The sequence below is a fragment of the Diachasma alloeum genome, unplaced genomic scaffold (assembly GCF_001412515.2).
Source record: "Diachasma alloeum isolate Michigan unplaced genomic scaffold, Dall2.0 Dall_scaffold_00280, whole genome shotgun sequence".
In the NCBI taxonomy this organism is placed as follows: Eukaryota; Metazoa; Arthropoda; class Insecta; order Hymenoptera; family Braconidae; genus Diachasma; species Diachasma alloeum.
The window spans coordinates 860,189-870,991 of NW_021680419.1; the positions used below are offsets into that span (position 1 = coordinate 860,189).

The window sequence follows — 10,803 nt, forward strand, 5'->3', positions numbered from 1 at the left end:
AGGTGTTTCTATAAAGTCAGAGTTATTGAAACAAATACCTATCGAGTGTTGTTAATCGATGAAACAGCACATTTCAGGGTTTATGGTGACAGTTTTGTTATGTTATTATGAGGCTACAAAATTTATGTGAATTATTTGGATACTTTTTCGATTTTTATCAACATGTTTTCTAAATTGGTGAGGAGTGTGGGGGGATTTTTGGGGGGTAGGGCGTGGGGTTTGGGGGGTGTCAGGGGTCTTAGGGAACCTTCACTGGCTCTGAGGAGGTGTCCGCGATGGGTTTGCGTCGAGGATGCTGTTAAAATTGTCAATTCAGGTGAATTTTGTGACCGAGAAAATCACGTACGATTAAATTTCATAGAAAAATCTAGCGAATTTGGATTTCTATTGGAGTTTTTATTAATTCTTGGCTAATTCTATTGAACATTTTTTCAGTCTGCACTGTTTTTTTTTCAATAGAAATGTGCAATGAAAAATATTTTCTACGGAAAAAATTAATAGAAAATAATTCTCTTATATAACTTATTCTATTCGGAAATTTTTAATAGAAATTTCTAGGTTCAAATTTTTTTTTTTAATGAAAGAAGGAAAATAGAGTGAAAAAAACTTGGAAAATTAATGCCGAGAATTTCTGTAGAAAAAGAATTATAGAAACATGAAATTCTATTGTTCCTTTCTGTAAAATAGTTTTTATTTGACAGTTTCTTTAAAAAACGCGCGGTAGAGCTGCGGAATTTTTCGATAGAAGAGTCGAAAAATAATTGAATTTACGGCTGAAAGCCCTCGGGCGATGGCCTATTGTAAGAAAAAAAATTTTTTTTGTTTGTAATTTTCTTGCAATAAATTCCGTTAAAAATTAAAAAAAAATTAATTGAATTTTCAACAGAAATCCAATAGAATTTGTCATCAAATTCTCTAGGTTTTTCTGTAATGTTTTTTCGTGCGTAATCAATCCCGCGAATTTTATTAGTTTTGTTTTTATTTATTTTATAATTTCGTTGAATTATTCTAGAGCACCTGGTGTTCATCCAGGGTGGTGCAGCCACCCCTCTGGAGCTCGTCCGAGCACTAACAGAGCACGGAGTCTGCAATAATCTCCGAGGTGTCCGACTCCTCCACATGGCCCTCGAGGGAGACGCCCCATTCAGCAATCCCGAATTTGAGAGTACGATTATCCCCTGAAATTAATCCCCGTCAAATGTATCGAGTCTTTAGTTCATTTTAAAACTTGAAATCAGAACACTTCAGATCCATCAGCTTCTACATCGGCTCCAACCTGAGGGACGCTGTTAACGACGGTCGAGCTGATTATATTCCCGTTTTCCATCATGAAATTCCCAAGTTGTTTTACGAGGGGACCATTTCTCCGGACATTGCCTTCATTCATGTTAGTACGCCGGATATGCGAGGGTTCTGCTCACTCGGGACCAGTGTGGACTGCACGAGGGCTGCTTTGTGCACAGCGAAAATTATCGTTGGTGAGTTGAGAGCGGAGCGGTCAACGGTTTACGTTGAATTCAGTGGCGAAGTGCACTGAGAGAAAAACGACAAAATTCTCAAACAAGTCTTACTTGTGCCAAGAAAATAGTTTTTTGCAAATGATCAAAAAAGGATTTTTTTGGGCCAAACATGCAGAGAGTGCGCCGGAATGAAAAATTTTTGTCGCAAAAATAGATTTAGTCGTTCAAAAAAAATTGCATTCTCTGTAGACGCAAGAAATGTCATTTCTAGCACAACAAGAGGTTTTTTTCTTATTCTTTCACCAGAGCGAATGTAGGATAAATTCTAAATTTATCTTCCAGGATTAAATGACGTAAAATCGATTTCTTCTCATTTCATGAAATCCTCTAGCTCAAGTGAACGACCACATGCCAAGATCCTTCGGCGACGCTGTGATCCACTCGAGTCACATAGATTACGCAGTTAAATTCGATTGTCCCCTGCCCTGCGTCAGTGGAACTCCCCCGAACGAGATAGAAACAGAAATCGGGAAGATTGTGGCCCAGAGACTGGTAGAGGACGGTGCCACTCTTCAGCTGGGTCTCGGCAACATTCCCGATGCTATCCTCTGCTCCTTGAGTAATCACAAGGACATCGGGGTGCACACGGAACTGATGAGTGAAGGTGCAGACTCAAAATTAATATCACGCAGTAATCAAATGCATACAATGAGATCAATGAATTCTTTGGTCGTTATTTTGTTGACTTTTAAGGCATGGTGGACCTCGCTGAGAAGGGAGTGGTCACGAACAAGTATAAGAAGAGACATCGTGGGAAGATTGTGGCTGCGCTGGGCATTGGAACTAAGAAACTCTATGATTACATCCATAATAATCCTGCTCTCGGTAATTTAAAGCAGGGATCGCCACCAATGTTAAATTTCTGTAAAAAAATCAAATTATTTCAGTGGTGAAGTGGTAAACGGAGATAAGTCGACTCAAGTCCCAATTGAGGTTTTGATAAATATTTCCGAATCTAAGGGAGATAGCGAAATTTTAGTAATTACATTTGTTGTAGCACTCAATCGGCTCCACAAAAAAGGTTATAACAAAAATTTTGCTATCTCCCTTAGATTCCGAGATATTGTTGGAAAACTGGTCAATAGTCAAAATTGATTTAGGGGAGGGTGGGGTAAAATGGACACTTTTGACTTTTTCTGAAATGCTCATGACGTGTTGAATTGTTCATGAGATGGAATAATTTTATTTTTCAATTGAAAGCACAATTCTTCCCTTTGTGATAAGCTTAGACTGAGTTCAATTGACAAATCTGTTTCTGAATTATGAATATTTTTTAAAAAGTAAAAAGTGACCATTTTACCCCACCCTCCCTTATCTCCTTTTACCACTTCGCTACTGATTTTAATAATTTGACCCTTACATTAATGAAGGCCCATAATATGTTGATCCAATTTTTAAAATAATATAATATTAATAATCTGATTTTTTTAAATAATGATGTATTTAAAATTTGTTAATATGAAACTATAAATTTACCACTAAGTGAATACTTCAAATTTCTTAAAAGGGGATTTTCGATTACACGAATAATCATCAATCCTACCTCAATTATTGATTGATAAAATGATTCAAAATTGGAATATTTGAATTGGTGATACTTAAGTACTCAAAAAATTTAAAGTGGTGTCAACTAATTGATGGCTACAATATTTAACGGTAATTAAATATTATTAATTTGGCTATCCCTGTTAAAACACCAGAAACAAAGTGATGCGACGAAATCGTCTGACTTTCATGATAATTTTAAATATCGAAAAACGTAGTGAATTCAGTAGATAATTCTATTGGATTTCTATTGAATTTCCTCTTAGATTTTGCTGGATTCTATTGAAGTGCTCAATTGAAAATGTTCTATAGAATCCCTCGACTCCCATTGTCCCAGTTTTATGTTTGAAGTTCTTGGTGAGAAGAAAAGAAAAATAGAACGACAAAACCTGGAAAATTTCTATCCATTTGTTTTTTTCGCGAGTTCTATCAAAAATAATGCAACTTCCCATGCATTTTTAAATAGATATTTATTTATATAAAAATGTCTACAGATGCTGATTTTTCTATAGGAATTCTTGGCAATTAATTTTATAAGTTTTTGTTTCTTGGCTTTTCTTATGAAAAATAAATTTAAAAACTTGGAAAATTGACACCCATGAATTTCCACAGAAAAATCACAATCTATGGATTTTATACAGGAATGGCGTAAAAAACAAACACCTCCAAAACCACTTAGTTTATCAGAAAATGTCAAGAGACTTTTGCTCCCCACAAAAATCTCAATAAAAAAGGAATTTCCTGAATGAATTCTCTCCTTCGACGACATAAACAACAACATAAAAATGCACTCAATGCCATTTTACCATTGCCACTTAATTCGCAATTCTAAAGAGTTAAATTTCCCCCAGAAATGCTGGGAATTGACTACACGAACGACCCTCGAGTAATCTCCTCGCAGCCAAAAATGACAGCGATAAATTCCTGCATAGAGATGGACATAACTGGTCAGATCTGCGCTGACAGTTTAGGATACAAAATGTACTCTGGAGTTGGTGGACAACTGGACTTCCTCCGAGGCTCTGCAATCTGCGCAGATGGCAGGGGAAAATCAATCGTTGCATTTCCATCGGTGACGAGTTGTGGAGAAAGCAAAATTCAGCCTGCTCTCAAGTGCGGTGAGGCCTCAAGCCCCTAATCATCGTAATGGGGATTCTATTAAGACGAATTCAGTAGCGAAGTGCTAAAAGGAGATAAACCAATTTTGACTGTTGACCAGTTTTCGATCAATATCTCGGAATCTAAGGGAGATAGCGAAATTTTGGTGATTACATTTGTTGCAGCTCTTAATCGGCTCCACAAAAAAGGTTATAACAAAAATTTCGCCATCTCCCTTAGATTCCGAGATATTGATTGAAAAATGGTCAATAGTCAAAATTGGTTTATCTCCTTTTACCACTTGGCTACTGAATTAATCAATTTATGATGGTAATTATTTCAGGAGGAGGAGTGACATCCACAAGAGCTCACGCTCACTACGTGGTGACAGAACACGGCGTAGCCCAGTTATTCGGAAAAACTCTGAGGCAAAGGGCCTGTGCACTGATTCAAATTGCTCATCCAGAGCACAGGGAGTGCCTGGAGAGGGCTGCTTACGATAGACTCAAGTGTATGCCCACGAAATACCTCTAGAAAATATCTGCATAATTTTTTTTGCAGAAGGAACGCAAAAGGCTCCTTGTAAAGGAGTTTTCGCAGAATAAACTGAGCGATATTATCGAATAAAATGTCCAGCTAAGTCGAAACGAAGTCCTGTTTTCACGTGTACTGACAAAATTTATTATTTTTCTGAAACTGAAATGAATTAATAATTTTCGTGGAAAGATTCTTGGAGAAGCGGAGTGGAAACTGTAACTTCATCTTTAAAATATTTCCTGGAGAACAGGACAGGGACAAATTGATGGCAGAAGTGACTTCTATTGTTTCTCATTGACATTGTCATGATTGATTTACTTCAAGAGTTCTGCGATTCCTTCGTCAATCGTCTTTTATTCCATTTAGAATTTCAATTTTTTCAATTTTTTGGTGGAATCAGATGAATTCAGCAATGAAGTGGTAAACGGAGATGAGTTGACTCATCTCCCACTCGAGTTTTTGAGGAATATTTCCGAATCTAAGGGAGATAGCGAAATTTTCGTGATTACAATTGTTGTAGCACTCAATCGGCCCCTCAAAAAAGGTTATAACAAAAATTTTGCTATCTCCCTTAGATTCCGAGATATTGATTGAAAACTGGTCAATAGTTAAAATTGACTCCTCTTACCACTTCGCTACTAAATTATTCCTTGGAATAATTAATCATCGATGAATTATTAGCTCGTGATTTCTCCACTATTTTCTTATCATTAATCTGAATAAAATTATCGAATGCAATATCCAAATGAGTCAACAGAAAGTGCTGCAAACACGTTTATTAACACTGAAACAAAATAAATTACCTATTCCCCGGACCTAAGATCACAGCAAGTTAAAAATCGATACCCTCGGGGAGAGTTCCTCCCTCCCTCCGCCTCTCAACATTGTCGAAGTACTCAGTAAAGTCCACATAAGGCTTTATCCTGGCGTTTCTGTCCGGTGGTTTGGCTCCTGGTGGATATAACTCCGAAGTGCTGGAGGTCTCGTTGCTGGACGGATCGAAGTTATCATTACTCGCCACTGTACTGATACTGGAGTAATTGTCCTGACCACTGGCAACAGTTGTTTGCACTATTGGATTGAAACGCACTTGTCCTATTGTCGGACTCTTGAGGGCATGGGGCAGGGGGAAATTGAAGTTTCGAACTAGGAGGGTGATGTCCTCGCGTTTACCACTCGTCTGGCTGCTCTCGGGATTGCTCATGTTTACGTCGTGGTGGATTCTCACTATTTTGTCGACTACTGCCTGGGATACGCCTGTTATAGTCGATTGAATTCGAAACTGGGGAATAAAAAATGAAATTGAATTAATTTTTTTGAAGCGCAATTGTTATTGGGGAATTTCGCATTCATCTTGAGAACTAGTGATTCTACAGAAAAACGACAAGATCTTTTTCAAAGATTGAAAAATTCTCTATCCAAAGCGTTTTTTGATATTTTCTCCTCACACTACTGACTAATTAGGTGAATCCTTAATCGAAAATGGAAAATACGGCAACTTTTAATTCTCAGAATATTTTTTCTTTCAATAAAATTATATTGTTTTTTAATGCCAATTCCAGGGAATATTTCATAAACATGAAAATTTACCTGAGAAAAGTGCCTCCTAATGTTTAATTCCAATCGAAAATGATGGGTCAATTGGAATTTTCAGACTATTTCTCTACCGCAAAATTTGTGAATATTTCATTCTGTATTGTTGATGAATTTAGCGATTATTTTTTTAATAAATATTCAATCAACAATGGAAGATATGAACTTTTATAAAATAAGTATAATGTAAAAAATGCTTTCGATCATGAGCATGAGTTGAACTGTAGATATTATGAACCCCATTATTATACTCGATGTATATTTAATTTCATCCTGTAATTGGTTGTGTGTTGTTGCGTCTTTGTAAAATAAAAATAAATGAAATGTTGATTTGCCCATGTGTTGATGTCGATTCATCTGAGTAGATCTGAGAAATTTACCTGTTCCACTGCCATCAGCGCCAACTCTTTGTTGACCTGATCAGTGCCAGTAGCTTCCTCCAAAGATTTGTACAGCCCTCGAGACATCAGAAGGAGAAATCTGCAGGATTCATCGAGTTCAATTCCTCCCAGGATCTCTGGCTCTGCTATTATCGGCTCTGCAATGGCTGGTGCCAACTCCTCAAACTCCCTGTACCCTCCTTTCACCAGCCAATTCCCTAAGCAGCGAGTGTTCTCCTGATTTCCCAGGTGAGAACCTTCAATTCAATAAAAACATGAGTCATTTTTTTTTTTAATTCAATTGGAATTAATCCTTCGATTAATAACTTCGTTCTTGAGACGAATAATGCATTTTTTAATCCAAAAAATTATTCCTGAATTCATAAATTCAGTAGCGCAGTGGTAAAACGGTATAAGTCAATTTTGACTATTGATAAGTTTTCATTGAATATCTCGGAATCTAAGGGAGATAGCGGAATCGTTGTTATAACCTTTTTTGTAGAGCTGATTGAATGCTACAACAAATGTAATTATGAAAATTTTGCTATCTCCCTTAGATTCGGAAATATTCCTCAAAAACTCAACTGGGAGATAAGTCGACATAAACCGCTTCACCACTTCGCTGCTGAATTAATTCCTGGATTAAGAATTTCATTTCTGAGTTCATTGCAATAATAATTCAGAGGGAAAGTACCTTGTCTAATCGATTTGACATCCAGCCCCAGCTGTGACAATCTCAAGAGCTCATCCTCATTCCTCAAATCGTGGTCAATCGACAGCTGAACGACTCTCAACACTTGATTGTCATCAGTTTTACATAAAAGTGCTCGACTGTCCCCAACATTGGCAACATACAGTCGATTCCTGTACACTAAAGCAACTATGGCACTAGTTCCTGCCGAGAGCTCGCCGTTGAGTTCATTCAGTTTGTCGACTACCTCGGGGAATTTCTGATATGCCTCGTAGGAGTTCAAACCGTCTGGTATGTCGAATTGGAGGCTTGTACGTTCGGCTAAGACCTCTCCTATCGAGTCGAAGTAGCCACGCTCCACTGCGATGAAGGCTTGTCTGCAATTGTTTCAGATGCATGAAAAATTAAAGTAATTCAACCCTTTTTTTTGAGGTGGGGAAATTTTTATAGGGAATTTCAGGTCAGATCAGAGACAAATTAAGGAATTGAGAACAGTTCAGAGTCATTATGAAGGCAAATGATTGTATTTTCCGCAGGGATATCCATCAAATTATATTTCTTCAATATTAAAACGATTTGCGGCTTACATTGATAAATGTTTAAATATACTCATCAAAATTTTAAAATAATATAATGTTAATAGTTTAAATATTAGATAATATAGAACTGTAAATTTTGCATTAAGTGAATATTTCTAATTTCTTAAAGGGGATTATCGATTAACGAAATAATCGGCAATCTTCCTACCTAAATTATTGATTAATAAAGTAGGTAAAATTTGAATATTTAATTTGACGAATTACTTGAATAATTAAAAGTTCAAGAGTGATGTTAACTAATTGACGGCTTCAAAATTGAACGGTAACTATGATTTATGAATACGGCTATCGCTACTTTTCCATAGAAACAAATATCGTTTTGAATGAAAATTAAACGAGTTATTAACATTAGAGGAAAATCCAAGAATTTCCCTGTTGCTGCACTTGCCCTTGAGGAAAAACAAAAATTAAGTAATAAAAATAACTGATAAAGAAACAAATGAATTCAAAATAAACGAGTTCAACAATGAATAAATTAAAAATCGATGGATCGATGAAGAATTAATTTTTAAAAAACTCCTTTCGCCTATGAAATATTTTTGTAGAATTCATCTTCCCTTCATTAGTGAAATAAAATTGTTCTCAAGTCCTCGGTTTTTATTAATATTTCGAAATCCAAGAAGATAACGAAATTGTTATCATGACGCCATGAAAATTTCAGTATTACCTCTTGGATTTCACAATAATTAAAAAAATAAGAGCCCAATTAGAAGACAAATCAATCGGTTTTTAATGAAGATTAGTGATTTTATATTTTTCGTTTATTCATCTATTCATTAATTTACCTCAAGACTTCTTTGACTTCCTCATCAGTAGTTTTCCCAGTCAACTGCCCCAGCAATATCTCCGCAGCCATTCTCTGGAGTGTAAAATTGGCAGCTCTCGTTCCCTCATGGCCATCGAAAATTCCGTACAAGAATGTGCTGTCATCGTATTTGCAGTGAAAACTCCGGTCCTCGAAGGGGTGATCCTCCTGTCTGTACCCATCCTCTCTGTATATCTGATTCGTGGAGAGACCAACGCCTTTTCAGTTCCACAAAAATAGAGCATCAATGAAAAAGCGTTAAATCACGTAATTCCAGGGAGATAAAACTAGTTACGAGAAGCTGGACAAAATGGACTCTTCAGAGACATTTTTTAATATTCATAACTCAGGAATAAATTCAGTAGCGAAGTGGTAAAACCGTACAAGTCAATTTTGACTATTGACCAGTTTTCAATGAATATCTCAGAACCTAAGGGAGATAGAAATTTTTTTCTTATAACCTTTTTTGTAGAGCCGGTTGAGAGCTGCAATAAATGTAATCACCAAAATTTCGCTATCTCGCTTAGATTCGGAAATATTCCTCAAAAACTCGAGTGGGAGATGAGTCGACTTAAACCATTTTAGCTCTTCGCCACTGAATTAATCAATTGAGTCCAGACGACTCAATTGATCAATTCAGTCAACAAAAAATAATAACAATAGAATAATAATAATAACAATAATAATAACAATAAAATAATAGAATTGAGTTTGATATTCATTGCAAAGGGAAAGATGTGTACTCTTCAAGAAAAGGAAAGTTATTCCACTTCATCAACAATTGAAGAAGTTGAATTGAATTTTGACATTGGAAATAAAATCTGAAGTGTCCATTTAGCTCCCTCGAGCTCTATTCTGCTCACCAGATTCTTTGCAGACCGGCAGATCGTCGGTCCAACTGTGCTCTGTGTCTCCAAAGGGCATTAAACTGGGGATCTCATCCCTCGCGGGCATTTCTCGGTCGAATAATCACACCTCGTGATGGGGATTCACCCATTACCTTGAACTCATGACGAAGAGCCCGAGAAAAACCTCTCGGGAGTCAGCATTAATTTCCAAGGCCAATTCTACCTAAAATAAGAAAATCACCTAAATGGGGAGACGATGGCTTCCAGATCTTCAAGATTCACTTAATTAGCAGAAAAAAATTATTTGAAGCGAGAATAGAAAGAATAATTAAATTGAGAAATAGTTGAATGCAGCCGAAACCCCTAATTTCTGGACGACTGGACCATATTCTTTTCATTTGTTAAATGTCGATCAACAGAAAAAATAATTGACCACATGATTGTCCACGAGTAATATTATTGACAGGTGAAATAGTCAGTAGAATGTTCATTTTATTTGTGGAATATTCAATGCGAGTTGAAATCGTCCAGAAACTAACTCCCGTCCAGAAATTGACCTGTTTACCCTATTTGTCTTTATGCTCGATAATTTGGGGAGGAGTCGTTTGTTATAATTTCAGATCGACACATTCCGTTTTGGACACGTCCTAGGGAAAATGGCGACAGTATGGAAGACGGAACGGTGGTCGATTAATCGAAAACATCGATTTTTCATGCATCTTAGATCGGGTTTTACAGTCGATGTTTTCAACGGCCGATTGATCCATTTTCGACTCTTTTTTGCAAAGATCGAATCGATGTTTCTGACTAAACTAACAAATTTTTTCATTTTTTTGACGAATAATAATGTTGATTAATTGATAATAAACAGAATAATAATTTATCCGCAATCAGAAGTAATTATTTTCTACAGTATGTATGTTATAAAAATCCCAGTCATCTATTGTTTTTTTTATTTAAATTTTTAACAATTATTACACTCAACGGAAATTTTTACATAATATCTTTTTTAATAAAAACGAGAAAAAAAAAAATTATTTTTAACAATTTTTTTGTCTCCTGTGTAATGAGAAAAACATCAATTCTTCGATAATCGATTTTTTAAAACATCACGAACATCACCCATTCCTAGGCACAAATTTCCGTGCCCATCTGTTCCACCCTTCCACCGCCTTCGTACCGTCGCC

At 36.2% G+C, this 10,803-nt stretch overlaps 2 protein-coding genes across 3 annotated transcripts; one reads left to right on the top strand and one right to left on the bottom strand.

The window, feature by feature from the left end:
• The first annotated feature begins 32 nt into the window (after positions 1 to 32).
• Positions 33 to 5,225, top strand: LOC107038373 (4-hydroxybutyrate coenzyme A transferase). Its single transcript, XM_015257432.1, has 7 exons — positions 33 to 316; positions 1,013 to 1,165; positions 1,239 to 1,478; positions 1,852 to 2,124; positions 2,214 to 2,345; positions 3,917 to 4,183; positions 4,507 to 5,225. Exons 1-7 carry the CDS (start codon positions 163 to 165, stop codon positions 4,695 to 4,697), a joined length of 1,410 nt encoding a protein of 469 aa, XP_015112918.1. The 5' UTR covers positions 33 to 162; the 3' UTR covers positions 4,698 to 5,225.
• A 221-nt stretch (positions 5,226 to 5,446) lies between these two features.
• LOC107038375 (TGF-beta-activated kinase 1 and MAP3K7-binding protein 1) lies at positions 5,447 to 10,272 on the bottom strand. Of its 2 annotated transcripts, none has more exons than XM_015257436.1 (6): positions 10,182 to 10,272; positions 9,632 to 9,839; positions 8,749 to 8,986; positions 7,368 to 7,741; positions 6,674 to 6,930; positions 5,447 to 5,982 (listed from the first exon to the last, which is right to left on the bottom strand). In XM_015257436.1, exons 2-6 carry the CDS (start codon positions 9,720 to 9,722, stop codon positions 5,533 to 5,535), a joined length of 1,410 nt encoding a protein of 469 aa, XP_015112922.1. In that variant the 5' UTR covers positions 9,723 to 9,839; positions 10,182 to 10,272; the 3' UTR covers positions 5,447 to 5,532. The 2 variants fall into 2 exon arrangements, with proteins under 2 accessions (XP_015112922.1, XP_015112921.1); XM_015257435.1 differs by having other exon boundaries at positions 10,174 to 10,265.
• Positions 10,273 to 10,803: the final 531 nt, after the last annotated feature.